Here is a 22270-nt window from a genome sequence, read left to right as displayed (position 1 = left end):
TTTAAAGACAGTTCAGATACTAAAAGAAAATATAACAAATGTTCCACTCACCCAAATCCCACCGTCACATTCCCCCCTGACAGTAAACATCTTCAGCTTCTAGATAAATGATTTGTCATTTAAGATTCAGTGCCAAACCTGGGACTAATCTGTATGTATGACCTTAATTTTGGTCTTATTTTCTTTAAAGCTGATATTCTTGTCTACAAATGTCTTTTTTTGTCTAATGAACTGTTTAAAACCCCAATATATAAAACAGAAACAGCAAATCCTTCAAACATTTGATGGTCTTACATGATGGTCACCTGAAAATATTTTGGGTTTTTCGGCGGATGGTCGGAAAAAATAAGACATTAGACAGTGACATTTGGCCTTTGTAAAATTATTCTGGGTGTTTTTCACTATTTTATGGACAAAACAATGAATTGATGATGAAAATAATTGTTAGCTGCGGCCCTCGACTTGCCTGTCCACGCTGGGTGCAGCCAGTTCTGATGTGAGGGGAACAACTGGACTATTAGAGCCACACTCAAAGGTAAAAGAAATGAGAGTAATGTGGTCATGGAATGTTTGTGTCTCCATCAGATCAAGAAACCTTCACCATGACGTCATTGGCTCACCAGCTGAAGAGGCTGGCGCTCCCTCAGAGCGACCCCAACCTGCTGACTCGCAGAGAGGTAGCCTCGCTGCTCTTCGACCCCAAAGATGCCGCGTCCATGGACAGAAGCACCTTCTATGCCCTTGGTGAGTCGCGTCCACCAGATCCTGGTCTTTGTAGTCCAGTTTCCCTTTTACAATCCCTTTTACAACCTGCCCCCCCCCCCCACCCCACCCCACCCCACAGGCTGCACAGGGCTGGAAGAGCTGCTGGGAATCGAGCCGGCGTTGTTGGAGTTCCAGGACACTCTGTTCAGCCAGGCCTCGCTGACTCTGGAGCGCAGCGTCCAGTCCAAAGAGGTCAATGAGAAGCTGGACGCCGGCATCTCGCTCTTCCTCACCCGTCTCTCCCCGTACTTCCTCCTCAAACCGGCACACAAGTGCATCGAGTGGCTGGTTCACCGGTACGCCGCTCTCACCACAGCAAAATCACCACTGCTAATGTAGCAAAATCAATATTGATGATAATCAAACATCCACTGAGCCCTAATAAAATAAAAATGATTCATTTTTGTGAACAACAAACCGGCATTTAAAGGGTTCAAACCCTGAAAATCATTCAATAATTGGTGGTTATGATCAGGACGGAAGTTGAATGAAAAAATTATTTGAAGAAAAAAGTGGAAAATAATATTAAAATCAATATTTTTATTACAGTTTTCTGTGGACACGTTTGTCCTCTGAGAGCTCAGTGTAAGTTTTTTTAAAAGGTGCATGACTTGAATTTGTCAAAGTAAAATGTTAAAGCGTCATTTTGTCCTGAGAGTGTGACGTTGTATCAGTACCTCAAACGTTTGTGTGTATGTAGATGGTGCGGTTTGATTGACGGCCTCTCTCGGGTCAGGACATTAGATGTCCCAGGTGTCTCACGTTGTGTTTGTGCTGCAGCTTCCACGTCCAGCTGTACAATGGCGACAGCCTGCTGGCCTGTGCTCTGCCGTACCACGACACCAACGTGTTCGTCCGAGTCCTGCAGCTCCTCAAGATCAAAGACGCCACCAGCCGCTGGAACTGGCTGCACTGCCTGCAGGTGGGACGCCACCGCACAGACTCACGCCGTTCACAGTTATCTCGGTTTCTGTGGCACTCACGTCTTGTTCTTGTCGTTCCTGTAGAAACCCGGCGTGCCGTTGTCCAGAGGGACCCTGATCACCCACTGCTACACAGACCTGAGCTTCATGGACTTCATCTGCACCATGGTGACCAAGTCCATCCAGGTAAACCCAGGGTGTCACTCTCTGTCAGGGTTGTGTGTGTGTGTGTGGGGGGGGGGGGGGGTCCTGTAAGCGCAAATCTTGTTTTTATTCCTCTGCGCTGGCAGAATGGCAGCCATTTCGTTTTCAGGTTGTCTGTCTGTCACCTGGACTCAAGGATGAACGGATTAGATTTTGGTGGCTAAAGGTCAAAGGTCACGGTTACCTCACAAAACATAATTTTGGCCTTGTGAATGCAATATCTCAAAAACTCTTCAAGGGAATCTCTTTGAATTAGGCACAAATGTTCACTTAGACTCAAGGACAAACTGATTAGGCTTTGGTGGTCAAAGGTCAAACTTCAAGGTCAGTTTGACCTCACAAAACACTTTATAGCCATAAGTCAAGACTTCACAGCAATTATGACAAACTGTCACACCAATGGTTCATATCTTCTCTGACTCTGGATAAACAGGAAGTGACCTGGAGCTAGTCTGAGTGCAGGAGGTGATTCTAGAACACGACCCTGGAGCTCAGGAAGAACCTGTTTGAAACTTCTTCTGCTTCTTTTCAGGCGTATTCGGGACGCTCTGGAAGCTGCTCCCAGCTCAGAGTGACCTTCTCCTTTTACGCCTCCACCATCGTCCCTGCTCTGGACGCCGTGGACAACGTGTCCGACACCATCATTGCCAAGCTGCTGCCGTACGTCCAGAGGGTGAGTGGTTCATGTTGATGATGCTGCTGTGAAGCTGCAGGAATGACCATGTGCAGTCAGAGCAGTCAGTTCAGGGTCACAAGCAAATATAATCAATCACTTAAATGATAATTCTCTCCTACCTCCACGTTTTAATGATGATGTGAAGTTTCTGAGTTGGTATTAGAGAGCTGGTCTCTAATCGAAATCAGCGTTTTGCCAGTTTTAGATCTTAGAAGAAAAATTTTAGTAGACATTTGAAAACGTCACCTGGGACCTTTTCAACGAAACGATTACTCAAGACAGTTAGTGGCTGGTTAATTGATAATGAAATAATCGCTCGGCCGCTTGTGGTCGACATCTAACGTTTCGGAACTTTGTCTGAACTTTTGTTCGTCTTGTTTTCCCTCCAGGGTCTGAAGTCGTCACTGACTGACTACAAAGCCGCCACATACATGATCGTGTGCCAGCTGGCGGTGAAGGTGGTGATGGAGGCGAGTCTGGTCGACAGCCTCTCCGTGCACATCAGCAAGTCTCTAGTCAAAGAGCCCGTTCTGGCCAAGGAGGGTCTGGGCTGCCTCATCGTGCTGCTGCAGAACCAGAAGGAGGGAGCCGCTGGACCCAGGTAGGCACCAGGTTTCTGCCGCGCCCTCGTGGTCCAGGTGGCTGATGGGATGTGTAGTGACCTGACTGCGTTTCCTCCTGTGTTTAGAGCTTTTGGCCGTCTGTGCTCGATGCCGGCGCTGGTCTCCACGCTGCAGGTCATGGCAGCCGCTCATGATGTCAGTCCTCTGCTGCGTTACCTGCTGCCTTACCTGATCCACAATGTGTTCACCAGCAGCTCAGGTGAGACTTGGAACCACATGACAAACTCTTCACAGGGCAGAGAGAGAGAGAGAGAGAGAGAGAGAGAGAGAGAGAGAGAGAGAGAGAGAGAGAGAGAGAGGGTTTACCTGCTGTTCTCTGTCACAGGTGAGACGGAGACAGATGAGCTCGGCGTGTTGGAGTCCCTCCTGAAGTCTGTCCCTCTGACCAAAGGCCTGGACCAAACAGTGGCTCGGTAAACTCCCCTCACCCTCCGTCCACATTAACGCTTATTCAGGACATCACAGCTCTGGCTTAGATTCTCTGTCGACACTTCCTACTGTATTTTAGCCGAAACAATCACAAAAATGAAATGAACTCCTGGAGGGACTGATTAGTATGTGTCAAGGATCTTCTTCAGATGGGCCAGTAAATCACCTCAATACTTAAGCAAAGGGTTAGGGCTAACGGGCTAAGGTTAGTCCTAGGGTTAGCCCTAACCCTAACCCCCGAATCGAATCATTCAATACACTCAATACTGAGTGAACTGGTCCCTGACCCGCTCGGTGTTGTCGTGTTGCTACTGCAGTTTGCTGTTGGACAAGTACCTGAGTCAGACTGAGAACTCCTCTGCCCTCGACCGGCGTCTGCTGCCTCTGGTTCGACTGTTCGAGTCCCGGTGAGTCCGACTGCAACACATCTGGAGATATTCTTTTACAGCGATCACCTCTTCCCCCCAGGTTCCGTCGTCCTGCTTGTGATTGTTTTGTATATTTGATTATCGCCTGATTGTTGAGACAAAGTCTGAAGCAGCGTAATAAAAGGCAGTCACACTGTGTGTTTCTCCTCCGTCAGATACTGTGGTGCTCTGGACGGCGTCCTCGCAGGTCATGTGACCGACATCAGCAGCACTGAGCAGAGACATCTTTTCCACCAGTTTCTTTCTCTGTCCATGAGCAGTGGAAAGTACCAGGTACAGTGCACTAGACTGCATTGTGTGTGTGTGTGTGTGTGTGTGTTTCCTCATGATGTCCTGAATGTTATTAGTAAATAAAATTGAAAAACAAAAACTGACATGTATAATTTTAAATGAGTTTTTACATGACTAAACATATTCATATTTTCATCAACAAATCAAAGCTAAATGATGAACCTGTGGTCAGTGTGGTGGTCTTCATGTGAACCAGTTTGTATAGATATTATGAATGAATTCAGACTTTGTTTGTTTTGTGCCTGTAGATCTTGGGCGACTCGGACACAACGCTGCTCCTCAGCCTGAAACACCCTCAGCCTTCGGTCAGAGTCTCGGCCGTGGAGCATCTGATGGGCATCGTCACCTCTGCACAGGTACAGCATTTCTTTCCCCCTTCAGGGACAGTTCAGGTTTTTGACATGGGGTTGTGTGAGGTAATGATGAATGTTCAGTTCATTACCTGCAGTAGATTCTGTTCAGCGTGCTCCCGGTTAGGAAAGCCACCCGGCAGCACCCGACGGAGTGGCAGAGTGATGAGCTGCTGTGGGCAGGGCCACGAGAAAAAACTTGTTTTACACACTTTTAAAAACACTCAACGAAACAATCCAATATCTGTTTAAATGAAGCTTCGTGTAGAATTATTCAGCTCTTTATCTTCCTGTGAAAATGGCACTTGCCTTTGGGACTACATTTTTTAACCGCTAAACAACTGTATTCCTACGCGTAAGCATACATACTGAGTGCACTGTATTACATCGTAGCTGCAGGTCAGCTGAGTGAATCAGAAAGCGGTGTAATACACTGCTCTCTGTATGTATGCTTGTGTGTAGGAATACAGTAGCTGAGTACAGTTGAGAAAATGGAAGTGTCCACAAATAAAGCAGCACTTCTCTCCACATTTCTGCCATTTCCCTCCTCCTGGCTGCCTGACAGTGGGTACGCTTGTTTTCCGCTGCAGTCCAGCTAGTGAAGGTGGATCAGGTCTTCTGGTTCAGAATCTGACTCTTGCACAGACCGATAAGGTAGAACCAAAGCCACCACAGTTTGTTTACATAAGACATGCGGAGGGTTATTTTGCCATGGTGGTTGCCAGCAAGCTGACCAATCAAAGCCCAGTATGCTCAATTTCAGAAGGAAGAGGGGGCCTTAAAGAGCCCTGAGCTCTATTAGAGCGTTTCAGACAGAGGGTGACTAGAGTACGAAGAAGAAACATGAAGTCTTCTCAGAACGTTAAAGCATGTAAATCTATTTCAGTCAACACCAAGAATATAATGATTAGTGTTGTTTTTGACAGCCTGTTTTAATTTTAGTTTTAGTCTAGTCTTTGTGTCAAGCTGTCATTTTAGTTTTTATTAGTTTTAGTCACGTTCATACTCTTTTTAGTCTAGTCAAGTTTTAGTCGACTAAAAGTCTGAGCATTTTAGTCTTATTTTAGTCAGAATCATCCATGACTATTTTAGTCTAGTTTTAGTCGACGAAAACTGATGACATTTTAGTCTAGTTTTAGTCAATGAAAATTTTATTTTAGTCTCTTTCTAGTAATGCAATTCTGTTTAACCCAGTATAGTATAAGTACCTAGTAGTATAGACAAAACCAAAATTTTCTTTTAGCCAAACCCATTTCACAGTTCAAACAAGTTTATCTTATTATTATATTATTGTTACCTTATAGACTCAAGAATACATCCATTCCAGACACACAAGACGCTCTGATTTGAATTTACAACATATTTATTTTACCAACCAAACATGTTAGTACACACACATAAATTTAAATTAAATAAATAAATAAAATAGCATCACATGACAATGCAAAAAAAAATTGAATACATTCAAGTTTAACAAAGAGAAACAAGGTGCTTCAATGCTCGAGCTACAATAATATAATAAAAAGTGCAAATAACGTGTTTGTGTCTGTCTTGTATTGCTTGTAAACTGAAGACAGATTTTGCATCAAAAAAACTATTAAAAGATATTACACTACAAATGGTTTGGACCTTAGAGAGATATAATGGGATGGGAAGCACTGACTGCATACAACAGACAGTACTGAATTATGCCAACTACTGAACCAAATAACCAGCAGTCTCAACAGCAACTATATAAACTGTTACGTCCCGGATGTGTTATTTTAAAACTGGTTGTTACACACACGCCCGCGAGTGGGGATTGAGGAAGTGACGTCGCATGCGTCGGCGCAGTGCGACCTGATGATGTGAGACACAGGAAACAGAAATACTGCAAAATAATAATAACTCGACTAAACGAGTCGAAATGACGTTATAACATTTCGTCTCGTCTCGTTTTAGTCAACGAAAATGAAGAGACATTTTAGCAGAGTTTTTATTTTGTAAACCACATTTAGTCTCGTTTTTATTCGTCAACAATATTGCATTATATATTTAATTATAGTTATCGTCACATGACCAGCGTTTACGTTGCGTCTCGTCTCGTTTTCGTCACGTGATAAAGGTTCGTTGACGAAGATATTTAGTCATAATTTTCGTTGACGAAAGCAACACTAATAATGATGAACACAAAATTGCCATAATAGGTCTTCTTTAAAATAGATGTCACCTAAGGACCACTGACCAGCGTTTTCCAGAGCTTTTGACCACATCTCATGGTCGTTGTGTGTCTCCCCAGCTGCAGCAGACTTTGGACGAAGCCTTCCTGAAAGATGCCGTCATGGACTGTCTGAGGGACGACGTGCCGGAGGTCGTGGCAGCCGCTCTCAAAGTCCTGGAGGTCAGTGAGGTGGCGAGGGGCGTGGCTCTGGAGGCAGGTAGATTCAAATGATGGTGTGTGACGTGCGTTGTCTTGTTTCAGCTGTTGTTGGATGCTCTGGACCCCGAGGACACGGCATCATGTTTACTGTCGCTGCTGCACAGAGCGGATCTATTGCTGGCTCAGAGCTGGTCAGTGACATCATCATTATTATTTGAACCATTTCATTAACAAACTCAAATGACTGTGTGGAGGCCATTTTGTTTGTATGTCTCCACCCCGGCGACAGTCAGATATCTTAGTAATGGCTCGACCGAAATTCTTCAAATTTGGCCCAAACGTTCACTTGGATGAACTGGTTAGATTTTGGTGGTCAAAGGTCAAAGGTCATGGTGACCTCAGAAAACACTTTTAGAGCAATAACTCACACAGCAATAATGACCAAATTTCATACAAATTGTTAATATTTTATATGAACTTGATTGATCCCTGATCAGACTTTATTGATCCCTAATCAATTGCCTGATCATTATATATAATTGACTCACTTGGGCTGAATTATATGCTGAAAAATCATATAGTGATACGAGTCATGATTTCAGATGGAATTTTTCTTCTTTCATTTAATTTATACTGAAAAAAATCCCAAATCCAATATTTGGATTAGTTGTTCGGCCTTAATGCTCACATTATACAATAATACTGTGACTTATATATAACATGCATCAAAGACCATGATATGATACAGGATAAAATCATTACTTTTTTTTTTTACTAAACGAGAGAAATGATGTTTTTGTTTCTGTGATTTATTTATTTTATGTGAAACACTTTGTGATAGTGGCTTTGATTTAAATCATATTGATATCTAATAATCATTGACTTTATTGATTTCTGAACGTGATGATGATGAGTGTTTATGTCAGTATTGTAAATGATGCCTTCATGTATCCTCAGTGGATTTGAACTCTGTTGTTTCCTTCAGGCTGCCGGTGCTGACCGAGGCGGTGCGTTTACTGTCCGACCCGCGCATGGGAAAGGGGGACGCCGAGCAGGTGCAGAGAACAGGCTGGAGGCTGTTGCTCTTCCTGGTGATCACCACCGCCGGGCCGGACTCGGCCCAGCTCAGCCTCGCCTCCTGTGTCGCCCGATCCTCTGTCGTCGCCCAGCACCCGCTCACCTTCAACTGGGCTCAAGGTAACATTTCCTGTGGTGGCTTCACAATAAAAGCCACTCATATTTGCCGATGTTGGACTGAGCCGCTCGTCCAATAGCAGCTCAGCCAGCAGGACTTTAGAGAGAGATCTCTGTGACGCTGATGTTCGCTGTTCGTTCTGTCCACACAGAGTTGGACGACGTGATGAAGAGGAGCTCTGAACCCGGCTTCGTGGGTTTGGCCAACCAGCGTCTCGTCTCCACGTTGACCAAGAACCTGGCGAACATGGAGCACTTCTCCAAACGAGACGCCGTGAGTTTTTATGTCAGGCTGCCGTCCAGTCACTTTTTAACCCTTTAAGACCTGAGTCTCAGCACTGTCTGAAAACAGCCGCCTGAAACCTGAAGGTTTTCTCTAACTAAAACCTTTATTTCTCTGCCTCTGAAGCAGATAGACACATGAACTAAAAACCATCTGAGAGCTTAAACCTCTGACTTTCATTGTAAATCATTGGCCTTGCCTTGAAAACTGGATATGGCTATATTTGTCAAATGCCTCTATTCAGTTCAACTTTTTTAAAGTTTATTTTTAAGTTTAGTTTATGTAGATGTTTTTGATATTGATGAACATTAGAGTAAAGGCAGTAATGGCATTTGTCTGGGACTATTTTCAGCAGTGGATGAATCCACATTTGGTGCTGCGGTGAGTGTTTGTGAGGTGGGATGAGCAGCAGGTAACAGTCTGTGTCTGGTCCTCAGCTGGAGAAACTGGCGCTGCTGGTGGAACAGCAATGGGGCTCCGGCCTCAGAGAGAGGGCGTCCTTCCTGGTGCTGACCCAGACGCTGCTGCTCGGCCTGGGGGAGCTGAGCGAGACCCAGCACCTGCTCACGGCTCAGAGGGTCTACACGGTGCTGGAGCCCCCCCTGCTGGAGGCCACCAGGGACGTGGACGCACAGGTCAGAGGAACATCTGCAGCCGGCTCCGACACTGATGTTAGTTTCTCACTCTCAACTCCTGATGAGACCACAAGCTGTAAAAGTAAAACATTTAACACACTTTTTGTTTGGTGGATAGTTGAGAACATGTCACCACTTACAGAAACACAGCCTGCTGTTGCAGAGCAGCAGAGGAACAGCACAGTCCAGAACCCTTCCTTCCTTCCTCAACATCCTTTCTCCTTTTTTTAAAACAAAATATATTCAGTAGAATTTTCCAGAACTATGATGTACTTTAACCCATGTGAGAAACTCTTACACACACAACCAGTTCAATCAGTCCAACTCCAGATAATGTGACCGTCGTACACACCAAACACATTTCCATAACTAAGTAAATTTATTCATTTGTAGACAAAGTGAAATGTCATTTTTTCCATTGTGTTTATTTCATTAACTATCTATTGTGGGGGGGTAGTAAGAGTTTTTTTACGGGCTGATATCAGATGCCAAACATTGAAGTCACCTCTTCCTAGAATAAAGGAGTTAAACTGGAAAGGTATTTTTGTTTTGAATATTCCCTCCAATATGAGCAAAGTCTCATTATTGGCGTCGTGGTGGGCGTGTCTCTGTCACGTCTTCCAAAGCTTCATGTTTTTTTTTTGTTTCAACAGGAAACTGAGCGTCTGGTGTCCGTCCCCTCCTCCTTCTCTGAGGCTCTGACTCTGTACCTGAGCAGGTGTGGGCAGCGGCCAGGTGAACGCCTGGACAGAGAGTATGGCTTCGTCCTGATCTCTCTGCTCAGAGACTTCATCTCCTCTCTCAGGTGTCACGACGCCTCCTTTAAAGGTAAAGAGCCTCCTGAGCGTTTGACTCCCGCTCTGTCTCTGCGAGGTCACCTGATCACGCTCTTCTCTGTCTGACAGCTGAAGCGTGGTGGAACCCGGAGAAGCTGGACACAAACACCTGCTGTTACCTGGGACTGATCTGCCGCCTCTTCGGTGTCATCATCGCTAGTGGCGCCGGAGACGGGCCGGCGGCGGGCAGCTTCAGAGAGCTGATGAAACTCCTGGTCCAGGTGAGAGAATCAAAGACGCTGCTTCAAAAACACAAATCTGTGCCGTGGTGAGAAGACATCGCTTGAACCGCCGTCTCCGTGTCACCCAGGTCCACCTGCGCGAGCCGGCGATGCTCTTCAGGTTCCTGTGCATGCTGTGGGGATATGGCAGTAACCACGGCGACCAGCTCGACATGAAGGTGGGCGCCGTCCTGCAGACTCAGGCGCTGTACATGGGCCGAGCTCTGCTGAGCGTCCAGCCCACCGCCACACTGGAGGAGCTGGCCGGCACCGACTCACCCGGTAAGGAAGCGACAGTTTAACTCCTTAATTACTGAAGTGAAGAAGAAGAAGAAAAGAGACATTATCTTTTATTCTTTTATTACATTATTATGTTGATGTAGGAGAGCAGACAGAGAACTTATGCAGGCCGCTCACTGTAACCCTGTGTGTGTGTGTGTGTGTGTGTGTGTGTGTGTGTGTGTGTGTGTGTGTGTGTGTGTGTGTGTGTGTGTGTGTGTGTCAGTGGTCCCGTCCTTGCTGTGTTGTCTCAGCTCTCCGGTTCGTGAGGTCCGGAGAGCGGCGCTCGGCGCTCTGCAGATCCTATCAGCAGGAGCCAGCACCTCTCCCTTCCGGCCAATCACAGAGAAGCTTCTGAAGACCTCGGAGGAGATCGTCGCCGACCCGTCGTACCTGAGCTCGGTCAGACATTTATAACCTGTTTAATCAGAACCATAATGATTTGATTTCTAAAGATATAAAACTGAAAAACTGGATCTAAAACACAAATAAGTAAATATATAAATATACAGATAATTATATAATTTGTGCCACAAAAAGTACATTTCCGCAGAAACTTGTGGAAATGATGAAGAATCTCCACATAATTTCAGTGTCTCTAGTTTAAAGCTTGTGTGTGTGTGTGTGTGTGTGTGTGTGTGTGTGTGTGTGTGTGTGTGTGTGTGTGTGTGTGTGTAGGCTCTGGGTTTCCTTCATGACGAGTGTTTGTCCAGTAAAGCGAAGCCGCTGCAGACGTCGATGCAGCAGCTGCTGCGCAGTGTCCAGACGCCGTGCTGTCCGTCGTACAGCGCCGCCAACCTGCTGAGAGCGCTGAGCCACGTCAACGGACAGGTGGGGGCGGGGCTAACACACCTGTACAGCCAAATGTGATAAGATAAATAAATAAACAGGGAACAACATCATTTCATTTACACATTTACATGGATCTAGTATCTAACAGCTGCCCCCCCCCCCACCCGCCCAGTCTGTCCTGTCTGCCCTGCTTCCTGTTCTTGATCGGCTCCTGGAGCAGACACCCGACGCCCCCACCCCGCTGCGGGCAGAGGCCCAGCTGATGCAGCTCGTCCTGGGGAAGTACAACGACGTGTCGGCCCCCCTGCTGGCCGAGGACCGGAACTGTCTGGATCTGTTCGTCAGAGCTCTGAAGACCTCGACCCAGCCGCACCCGGACATCCCCAGCTGCCAGATCAGCGCTCTGGAACAGGTCAGGATCCCCTGGAGCTGCAGTTAAGAAACCAGTTTGAACCAATTTGAACCAGGAGGTATGAAGCTGGGGTCAGAACATAGTTTAAAACCTGGATTTAAAGGAATAAGACCAAGTTTACAGGGATGAAACCAGGTTTATAACCAGAGATAAACTTGTATAAAACAAGGTTTATAATCAGGGAAAAAACCAGGGTTAAAATGTATCTTCAGATCTGGATTAACAGACATAAACTGAGTTTTTAACCTGGATTAAATCTTTGTGGGTTGAAATGTTAATATTTCTGGATGGAGGTGATCTAAGAGGACATGAAGTAAGCAGAGGTTCAGGCTAGTTGAGTGTCTGTAGATCAGGTAGGTTTGTCTCAGATTGTCTCCTCATCGTGCTTCCTCGCCCATCACTCCTCTCTGCAGATCACGAAGCCGTTCTTCTCGGCCATTGGAGACGAGAAGGTGCAGCAGAAGCTGCTGTCGCTGATGTTCGACCTGCTGGTGGAGAGCAGGAGTCCGCTGGTGGCCAACACCATCAGCAGCGTCTTTAAAGGGGTGAGGAGACGGTCCCATGTCTTAGCTGGACGTATGAGACGTCACAGGGAACGAGGAAACTGAAACAGGCTCATATTCAGTGATATAATGTCGTGTGATGAAGAACAGAAACACAGACACTGAATCCGTCATCAGAATCTATTTTAAAGTTTTATTTTGTCTTTTGGAGAGGCAGGTGATTTTTTTTTTTTTTTTTTTTTTTTTGTAAATGGGAAGAAGATTTTTTTTTCATTTGCCTCCCGGGGCTTGTTTTCCCAAAAAAAACAACTTAGAGGTTGTTTATACAGATGAAAAAAAACTCCTCAGATTTGAGGATTTCTATCATAAAACATAGTAAATGAATTTCTTTGGCTTTGGACTGTTTGTTGGACAAAATGAGACATTTAAAGACGTCACTTTGGACATTTTATTGACAAGTTAATTGATACATTAATCTGGGGAATAACTGGCAGGTTAATAATGAAGATGATCATTAGTTGTAGTTACTGTAACGTTGACACTGACTCATGATGTAGTTAGTCACTTAACGTTAACTGTCAGACCTCCTCCTCTTCCTCCTCCTCCTTCTTTTTAACAGATCGCAGTTGACGGTCAGCTGGTGGCCAATGAGCTGGCTCCACCTGAGAAGCCCAGAGTGAGCGTGACGGTGCAGCAGACCCGCAGGAGCAAGATGACACAGAGGTGAGATCCACAACGTCCGACAGGTTTCACACTGATGAAGTCTGAGGTCACGTCGGTGTCAGCAGAGAGTTTCTGATTCCTGCTCATCAATGTAATTAAAAGATAAACGACCTTATTCAGAGAGAGGTCGGAGCTGAAGAGGTCTGACTCCTCGAGATCCAGTTCATCATCTAAACCTTTATACATTTGAGTTTCATCTCAGCGAAGTGGGAACATTTTAAAACAAAGGGTCGTCTCTGGTTAACAGCTATTAAAATATACATAATATATATTATAATATTTAATATGGAAACCAGGTGAAGTCGTACAGTTTCTACACACTGGTGTTCCATTATGTTATTAACATTATGATGTATAGTCATTCAACAATTTACATATTATCATTTATATCTAGCTCGTATCTTTTTCTGGTTATTTATTTATTTTAATTCTTTCTTTATTAATTTTTATTTATTCATTCCAGCACGTGGGAATGCTAACCAAACCTCTTCCACTTAGCCAGTACTGCGCGCTACCTGTATCTTATGCTATGCTATGTTAGGCTATGCTATGTTGTCTTATCTTATCTCATGGCTTCAGGAATAACAGATGTCTCTGTGGTCAGGAAACCTCAGGAGAGCGGTGCAGCCGGTCCAGAGGGGGGCGCCGTGCCGTGGCAGAGAGTCACTCTGGTCCTGGAGCTGCTGCAGCACAAGAAGAAGCTGAAGAGAGCCCAGATGCTGGTGCCGGTCCTGTTCTCTCTGCTGTCCAGGTACACCCAGGTGTTGGTGGGCGGAGCGTGTTCCCTCAGGTGAGCGAATCTTGTCCGAGCTGACGTGTGTTTCTGTGCTCAGGAGTCTGGAGCCGAGTTCAGGGGATCACGGCAACATGGAGTACACCAAACAGCTGCTGCTCAGCTGTCTGCTCAACATCTGCCACAAGCTGTGTCCCGACGGGCGAGCTGTGGGGCCGGGTAGGTCTCCACGCTCGGCGCCGTCGCCGTCCACCTGCAGGACTCCAGTGAATTTAACTGTTGCAGCTTTTCTCTCTCACCTCTCTCTGACCCCCCCCGACCTCTCTGACCTCTGACCTCTCTGTGCAGATGTCCTGGATGAAGATAAGTTCAGTGTGGAGCTCGTGGTTCAGTGCATCCGAGCTTCCGACATGCCGCAGACCCACCACCACGCTCTGCTGCTGCTGGGCGCCATCGCCACTATCTTCCCTGTGAGTGCTTCACCTCACAGCAGGCGGGCGGATGTTTCCTGTTCAGTTTCATACTCGTTAGTTCAGTTTAGCTTCTTACTGAATCAGGTGTGAGAGAGGCGGAGCTCAGAGGGTTTCAGGTGCAGGAGAACTGATCCGTGTCTCCTCGTCCTCCCCCAGGAGAAGGTCCTGCACAACATCATGCCCATCTTCACCTTCATGGGCGCCAACATCCTGCGCATGGACGACGCCTACAGCTTCAGAGTCATCGACAAGACGGTCCAGATGGTCATACCTGCGCTGATCAAGGTGAGACGGAGGCAGCGCCGCCTCTTCATCACTCCTGCTCTTCATCACTCCCCCTCCTCTTCATGGCTCATTCTCCTCTTCATCACTCCTCCTCCTCTTCATCACTCCCCCTCCTCTTCATCACTCCCCCTCCTCTTCATCACTCCCCCTCCTCTTCATCACTCCTCCTCCTCTTCATCACTCCTCCTCAGGCTCACCAGCTCCCTGATGGTCAGTCTTCAGCTCACGTGCACGCCGTGGTGACGAGGATCGTGCACGTGTTTGCTGATGCCCTGCCTCACGTGCCCGATCACCGGCGGCTGCCTGTCCTCGTCCAACTGGTGACCACGCTTGGACCCGCCCACTTCCTCTGGGTCCTAATGCTCCTCCTGTTCAAGCTGCACGCCGTGCAGCCTGGCAGCTCAGTGAGCGAGAAGGTGAGACACCTGTCCTCAGTCACTCACCTGTCCACACCTGTCCTCAGGTGTTCTGTGCTTTATGTTTTATCCACTGTATTGTATTGTAATTCTGATTTTTGTGTGTGTGTGTGTGTGTGTGTGTGTGTGTGTGTGTGTGTGTGTGTGTGTGTGTGTGTGTGTGTAGGATGCGGCTCTAGAGAGAGACGTGGACTTCTGGATTTCTCTGTGCTGTCAGTTCGAGGTGTCGGACCAGCTCACCTCCCTCATCAGCATCCTGCACTTCCTGCTGCAGCTGCCGGACGACAGAGACGACGGTGAGACGCCGTCAACCAACATCTGTCTCAGAACAACATCTGTCTCAGAACATCAGTCAAATGATGAGCAGGAAATGCTGCATGATGAATAATTCTAACACACTCAGATGTAACTGTCTCACACTCTCTTCTCTCTTCATCACAAAAACATTTGCCTTTTTGCAGCTCCAAAAAATATTTTAAGTTTCAGATCTTGAAATTTAAGAAAAGTAAAATGAATAATTAATGCAAAGAAATTTCAAAAATCAATCAAATTTAAGAGTTTAAGATCAAGACTTAAGAAATTAAAACGTTTGGCTCCATAATACATGACAGGGAAAAGCAGCAAATCAGAGTGGAGCAACTAGAGACTAAAATCATTAATCAGTAATTAAAATAGTTGCTGATAATTTCGTTATCGACTTAATAAATTAACAAACCAGAAAAATAAATGTGCTCACTGTGAAGCAGCAGACCTTCAAAATAAAACTCTCAGACTCAGGCGTTCCCGTCCTCTGCAGCTCCGGTGAAGCCGGCCGCCGGCCGCCGAGGAGCCAAGAAGAAGAAGGAGGAGGAGGAGCAGGAGGAGAAGGTGGAGGAGCTGATCTTCAGCGTGGAGGCTCACAGCAGCAAAGAGCTGAGACACTTCAAGTTCCTGTCCGTCTCCTTCATGGCTCAGCTGCTCGGCTCAGCCAGCTTCGTCCAGAAGGTGGGAGCGTTTCACTAAATCCACACACACAGTACACAACTACAATCACAACAGTGTTAACATTAAACCGTGATGCGCCGCAGGTCGCAGACGGTGGCGACGTGGTGGATGATTCTCTGCAGCAGCTGCAGCAGAGGTGAGTTGTGAGTTCTGCCCAATGAGACGCTGGAGCTGGTTTGCTCCACGGAGAACCCGGTGAACAGCTGCTGTGTGTTTCAGGCTGCTGGAGGAGATCCTGCGCTACATCCACAGCGTGGCTCGCTGCGCGGAGCACAACGCCGACAAACCCACCGCCAAGTTCTGGAGGGTCCTGCTCAACAAAGCCTACGACGTCCTGGACAAGGTTTGTTGTAATAAGCAGCTTCCACAGTCACAATGTTCAAACTGAGAAGAAGAATTATTGTAGGAGCCATTTTGTTTTCAGCTTGTCTGTCTCTTGATTTTGGAGGTCAAAGGTCACATGACCTCACAAAACACTTTTTAGCCGTTATTCAAGACTTCACAGAAATATGACAAAAATTCACACATTTTTTTTTGGTGAAAAAACATATTTACCTTCACACATCTAAACACACAGTATCATCATAATCAATAATACAATAATAAACAGAGGGAGGGATGTTGTTCTGAAGATGAGCTCAGCTGTGATTCAGTCGTAGGAACGTCACTCCCCAGCACCGTCTTAATCACAGCAACAACAGATTAGGTTTGTCATCCAGATAGATTGATTATTGATTGATTGATCAATAGTCTGTAATTGAGTATCCGGCAGGAAAAACTGCAAAGAAAACACATGGAAGAAAATGATCAGATCTAAAACCAGGAGTTCCACCGTCATCTCTAACTGCTGCCCAAATACAAGAGTCTCACCTTCGTCTCCTGTCGCCCAGGTGAACGCCTTGTTGCCCACGGATACCTTCATCACGGTGATGAGGGGGCTGATGGGAAATCAGCTGGCGTCAGTCAGGAGGAAAGCCATGGAGCTGCTCAACAACAAACTGCAGCATAGGACGCAGTGGGAGGAGCAACAGGTGACACACACACACACACACACACACACACACACACACACATAGCTGTTAAATGAAATAATAAAACAATGTTCCATTAAGTAACATGTGACATCACTTTTGATGACATCACATAAAATAACAAATATTGAAATAAAATAATTTCACATCATTTAAATAACAACTTGATATGATGTCATAGTAACGAGACGAAGAACGGATCATTTACTGTGATATAAAATAAAGTGGGAAACACAAGACAATAACGAGTTAACGCTAACGATATAATGTTAGATAACTTTAATAATGAGCATTTACTGTGTAACATAAAATAACATTACAGCATGATATAATGTACATTGTTATTAGAAATGTTATTACAGCATAAATATATGATGTAACATTACATAACAACAAAACATAACTTTAATAAAATAACAACAATTACATAATGTGGTTATTATGTTATTAAATAATACCAGTAGCAATTAAACAGCATAATAAAATAATTTAACTTTAATACCAACGTAACATAAAGTAAAATAACATTAAATAACCTCCTTCAGTGACACACATACAATAACACAATCTATTAATAATTACATCACTCAGGTATTTGTTATTAGTAGTTTATTATTCTATCATTACTAATTATAATTGATTACTAATAACAAACGTTTGAGGTAAAAACTTAGAAACAAGAACTTGATGTTTAATGTCAATAAAATCACATTAATGAACTTCTTCTCATGACGTTATTTATCCTTTGAATTTCTCTCTTTTTATCAGAAATCATATTTAATCTTAATTAGTTTTGTTAATGACTAATGTAAATGAATTGATTCTGTCTCTGCCTCAGGTCACCGTGCTCTTACAGCTGATCGGAGACCTGCTGAGCATTGTGGGTAAAGGTCACAGTAAGGCGATGGAGGAGGAGGCGGAGCAGGCTATCAACCGGCAGACGGCGCTCTACAGCCTCAAGCTGCTCTGTCGCAGTTTTGGCTCCGCCCACCAGGAGGCATTCGTCCCCGTGCTGCTGCAGACGGTGCAGATGGTCACATTGGCGGAGGAAGAGAAGAACGTGACGGGCAGTGCGCTGCTCTGCATCGCTGAGGTGGTCGCTGCGCTAAGGGCGCTCACCATCCCACAATTACCCAGGTGAGGATACACCTGAGCAGCATCACGACAATGACTCAAACCTGTGTCTTATCACAATAACATAATAATAATAATAATGATTATTATTATTATAACCTGCTGCTGTTCTGTCTGCTCTCCTGCAGGTTGATGCCGGCGCTGCTGCACACACTGACAGACAGGCACGAGCTGCTGACCAATGAGATCTACCTGCTGAGCGCCGTCACCGCCCTCCAGAGAGTCACAGAGACGCTGCCTCACTTCATCAGCCCCTACCTGCAAGACACCACATCACAGGTGAGAGGCCCCGCCCCTGCCTCCTCGGTGGAGTATTTCCTGAACATGTGACAGGAAGAGGTCAGTCAGAACACACCTGACACACCTAAACACACCCGAGGAAGACTAGACCTGATCCAAAAAGTGTTCCACCCGAAGGTCATGAACCTTAATTCATCCTAAAATCATCTGGGCCTCGTCCTGCTCCGGACTCAGGTCCTGGTCCTGGGTCGATCTCTGGTCTCAGGTTCGTGTTTGTCGTCGCTCATCAGCGTCACATTAACACTTCCTGTTTCTGCAGGTGTGTCGGCTGACTCGGCAGGTAGAGACCTCCTCCTCCTCCTCCTCCTCTGCCACCCAGCTCTCCGTACGTCTCGCCTCCCTCAGGAGCACCCTGGCCACCCAGCTGTCCCCCCGGGTCCTACTGCCCACCCTCACCAAGTGCTACAGCAACATGGTCGTGGATCACAAGGTGAGAGGAAGGTCTTTCTCTGACTGGAGAGTTTCTGCAGCAGCTGATTTCAAACTTCAACTTTCTCCTGTTTCCTCTGATTCTCTGAGAAAGAACTCGGAGCCCAACACTTCAGGATTTCTCACATTACAAACCTACAACCTCCTTTCTGTTTCCTCGAGCGCCGGCATCTAGGAAAGGTGCTGAAACCCGGAGTATTGACGAGCTCCGACGTTATCAGTTCTGCTCTCGATGCTGGAGAAATTAAGAAAATAGATTTCCTGTTCATTATTGTGACATAAAAGTTCTTTCACATTTTATCACCAACTCGTTTCTCTCTCTCTCTCTCTCTCTCTCTCTCTCTCTCTCCCTCCCTCTCTACCTCTCTCTCTCTCTACCTCTCTCCCCCTCTCTCTCTCTCTCTCTCTCTCTCTCTCAGTACATAGGAGAAAATATTAATTCTGTTCTTAATTAGTTTTTTTTCTCTTACAAAATAACAAAGTGTTGATAAAAGAACCGGATCAATAAGTGGTATCGATCATTAAAATCTTAACGATCCCGTCAGCGTGGAAATCGTCTTCCCTTTGCTTCGCTGTGTGTCATCTCTCAGCTGACGTCCACCTGGTCCTGCAGGTGGACATCAGCTGCATCAGCATGAGACAACATGAACGTCAAAACTACATAAAAACTGAAGGAGAGATCGATTACTCAGATCAGATCAGCTGAGAGTGATGTCATGACCGAAACAAAAACACAGGTGTGGACACACCTGAGGAGTGACCTCATTGACCTCTGAACCCGTGCTTTCCTGCAGGGTCAGCTGGGGGCGCTGATGAGCGTCCTGAAGGAACACATCGCTCACATGGAGAAAGATCAGCTCAACGTCCACCAATCAGAGCTCACCTCCTTCTTCCTCACCGCCCTCGATTTCAGGGCCCAACACTGCCAGGTGAGTTCCCTCTACTTCCTGTTTCAACTCAAAACACTTTTCAGGTAGCGAGTGACCGAACAAAAGCAACATGGACAATTCAATGACACAAATAATCTAAAAAAGCATTAAATGACTTAAAAATTAAAAGTAAACATTGAATAGATGGGAGTTACCGTCAGTGGCCGACAGGTTTAATCAGCTGATCCACCAGGTAAACGGTCGTGTCACTAACTCCTCCTCTCTTCAGGGGGATCTGGAGAAGACGTCGCAGATCGAAGGCTGTGTGATCGACTGTCTGATCGCCATGGTGATGAAACTGTCCGAGGTCACGTTCAGACCGCTCTTCTTCAAGGTAACATCACCTGCCGCCATGTTGGTTCGTGTTCCAACCCTGTAGGAGGTGGTTGATGTTGATGTTGTTTCTCCTGCAGCTGTTTGACTGGAGTAAAGCCGACAGTAAAGAGCGCCTGTTGACGTTCTACCGTCTGTGCGACTGCGTCGCCGAGCGGCTCAAAGGACTGTTCGTCCTGTTCGCAGGAAACCTGGTGAAACCGTTCTCAGACCTGCTCCAACAGACCAACAGCTCCAAGACAGGTGAGCCCACACATCATCAGTATTGTATTTATTGGTTTTTTCAAATATTTTATTTTACTTCTTTTTATTTTCTGTTAAATTTGAAATTTTATTTTGTAATTTAACTTTATTTCTATTTTTTTTTTTTTTTAAATACGTCATTTCTTCATTTAGCAAATTTGTAATTTATTTCAGCTTCAGGATGAAGCTGCTGCAGATTCAGTAAATAGTAGATGTCTCAGTATCACAGTGTCTCAGTGTCTCTGTCCTCAGACCAGCTGTTGTTGGACTCAGGTGTTGGTGTGGAGAAGACCAGTCTGCTGCTTCAGTACGTCCTTGACTGTCTCCACAAGATCTTCCTGTACGACACTCAGCACTTCCTCAGTAAAGAGCGAGCCGACGCCCTGCTGAGCCCGCTGGTCGACCAGGTGAGAGCTCACACACCTGTCACAGGGGATCCCCTGAAGCTGAAATTTAAATATGAAATAATCAGATGTGTGTGTCTGACTCTTTTTATTCCTCTCTGTGTGTGTGTGTGTGTGTGTGTGTGTGTGTGTGTGTGTGTGTGTGTGTGTGTGTGTGTGTGTGTGTGTGTGTGTGTGTGTGTGTGTGTGTGTGTGTGTGTAGGTGGAGAACACTGTGGGCGGGGAGCAGGTGTACCAGCAGAGGGTGACCCGACACCTGGTGCCCTGTGTGGGTCAGTTCTCTGTGGCTCTGGCCGACGACTCTCTGTGGAAAACCCTCAACTACCAGATCCTTCTCAAGACCAGGCACAGCGACGCCAAGGTGAGAACACCTGCACGCATCTGACCCTCACCCTCAATCATTAGTGGGGGGGCTCAGAGCCATGAGCTTTTTGTGCCCTGGGTGTCGCCTCTCAGCATTCGAACCTGAACTCTTCTGTGGAAGTACTGGTCTTTTTCTTTGTGCTGCAGCTTCCTGGGACAAATACCATCACAACGGAAAACACACCAACAGTTTCTTTATGATGTGTGTAAGTGTGTATAAATACAGAAAATGAAGTGAATTATACACCTCCTTCTCCTTCTCCTCCTCCTCAGGTGCGTTTCTCCTCTCTGTTGATGCTGATGGAGTTGGCGTCGAAGCTGAAGGAAAACTACATGGTGCTGCTGCCGGAGACCATCCCCTTCCTGGCTGAACTGATGGAGGGTGAGGACACACACACACACACACGGCTGAACATGAAGCATTAACACATAAGTGTCAAAAGCTGAATATGACTTGCGAGTGTTGATAGACTGGAAGTTTATTTTGAAAGATGAACTGTGTGTTTCCTGTGTTGAACCGGCGACAGTCCTTCACTTGCTTGCTTCACAAGCTCAGATTTCTTGCATTTCAGTGAAGTGTATGTGTAAAGATCCCATCAGCTGACCCAGGTTTCAATGTGGCTGCTGTTTGTTGGCACATAACTGATTGTTTTCTACTTATACTTGGCTGTTTTTTCAATGTAAAATCTATGATGATGAAGATAGACAGAGAGAATAAAATACAGCGATGATGATCCTGCAGAAAGTAGAAAGCTCAGGCTTGTATTTCATCATGAGCAGACTGAGAGTGATCCTTTATAAATAAGAACAGGTGAGTTGTTCCTGTAATAAACATCCTAGGACTTAGTGAGGACAGGTGAGCTGTGACGGAGCTGCAGTTGTGCGTGCGTGCGTGCGTGCGTGCGTGCGTGCGTGCGTGGACACTGGTTCATGTGTGTGACGAGTGTGTGTTTGTGTTTTCAGATGAGTGTGAGGAGGTGGAGCAGCAGGTCCAGAAGGTCATTCAGGAGATGGAGAACATCCTGGGAGAGCCGCTGCAGAGCTACTTCTAACACATACACACTCATCATACACACCTGTAATACAAATACACACACACAACAAGATAACAACAGTGTTTTAAACATCATGATGGTCGTCATTTCTCAGCCTGATGTCAGATTTGTACTTTCTTCTTTAATATGTTTAAGAAATAAATAAATGACTGTGTCGACATCTTTGTTTTTGTTCTTTTTCTGCTTGTTTTGATTTTGTCAAGAAAGTAGATGATAGATTGGAGAAAATCAA

General features: G+C 45.8%; 1 protein-coding gene across 1 annotated transcript; it reads left to right on the top strand.

Annotated features, from left to right (window-relative positions):
• Nucleotides 1-593: 593 nt before the first annotated feature.
• heatr1 (HEAT repeat containing 1) lies at nt 594-22178 on the top strand. Its single transcript, XM_022742376.1, has 44 exons — nt 594-744; nt 845-1061; nt 1546-1687; nt 1773-1874; nt 2425-2565; nt 2958-3169; nt 3257-3390; nt 3517-3604; nt 3938-4027; nt 4204-4321; nt 4588-4695; nt 6968-7069; nt 7151-7239; nt 8034-8245; nt 8395-8516; nt 8963-9160; nt 9814-9988; nt 10066-10217; nt 10307-10499; nt 10723-10898; nt 11175-11327; nt 11461-11700; nt 12114-12245; nt 12823-12926; nt 13531-13677; nt 13760-13878; nt 14008-14129; nt 14289-14417; nt 14609-14833; nt 15000-15129; nt 15630-15817; nt 15901-15953; nt 16037-16160; nt 16708-16848; nt 17687-17985; nt 18111-18261; nt 18542-18712; nt 19506-19640; nt 19870-19974; nt 20054-20216; nt 20469-20623; nt 20823-20981; nt 21257-21365; nt 21947-22178. The coding sequence occupies exons 1-44, from the start codon at nt 603-605 to the stop codon at nt 22033-22035; spliced, it is 6456 nt and encodes a 2151-aa protein (XP_022598097.1). The 5' UTR covers nt 594-602; the 3' UTR covers nt 22036-22178.
• Nucleotides 22179-22270: the final 92 nt, after the last annotated feature.

The sequence above is a fragment of the Seriola dumerili genome, unplaced genomic scaffold (genome assembly GCF_002260705.1).
Source record: "Seriola dumerili isolate Sdu_G_001 unplaced genomic scaffold, Sdu_1.0 BDQW01000068.1, whole genome shotgun sequence".
NCBI classification, from domain to species: domain Eukaryota; kingdom Metazoa; phylum Chordata; class Actinopteri; order Carangiformes; family Carangidae; genus Seriola; species Seriola dumerili.
This window is presented reverse-complemented; position numbering and strand designations above follow the sequence as displayed.

What these genes read in the sequence shown, in the direction of transcription:
- heatr1 (XM_022742376.1), top strand. Translation starts at nt 603, where the DNA reads ATGACGTCATTGGCTCACCAGCTGAAGAGGCTGGCGCTCCCTCAGAGC. An exon ending in CCGCTCTCAAAGTCCTGGAG is followed by an intron (nt 7,070 to 7,150) that starts GTCAGTGAGGTG and finishes GTCTTGTTTCAG; the next exon opens with CTGTTGTTGGATGCTCTGGA. An exon ending in CCATCGCCACTATCTTCCCT is followed by an intron (nt 14,130 to 14,288) that starts GTGAGTGCTTCA and finishes GTCCTCCCCCAG; the next exon opens with GAGAAGGTCCTGCACAACAT.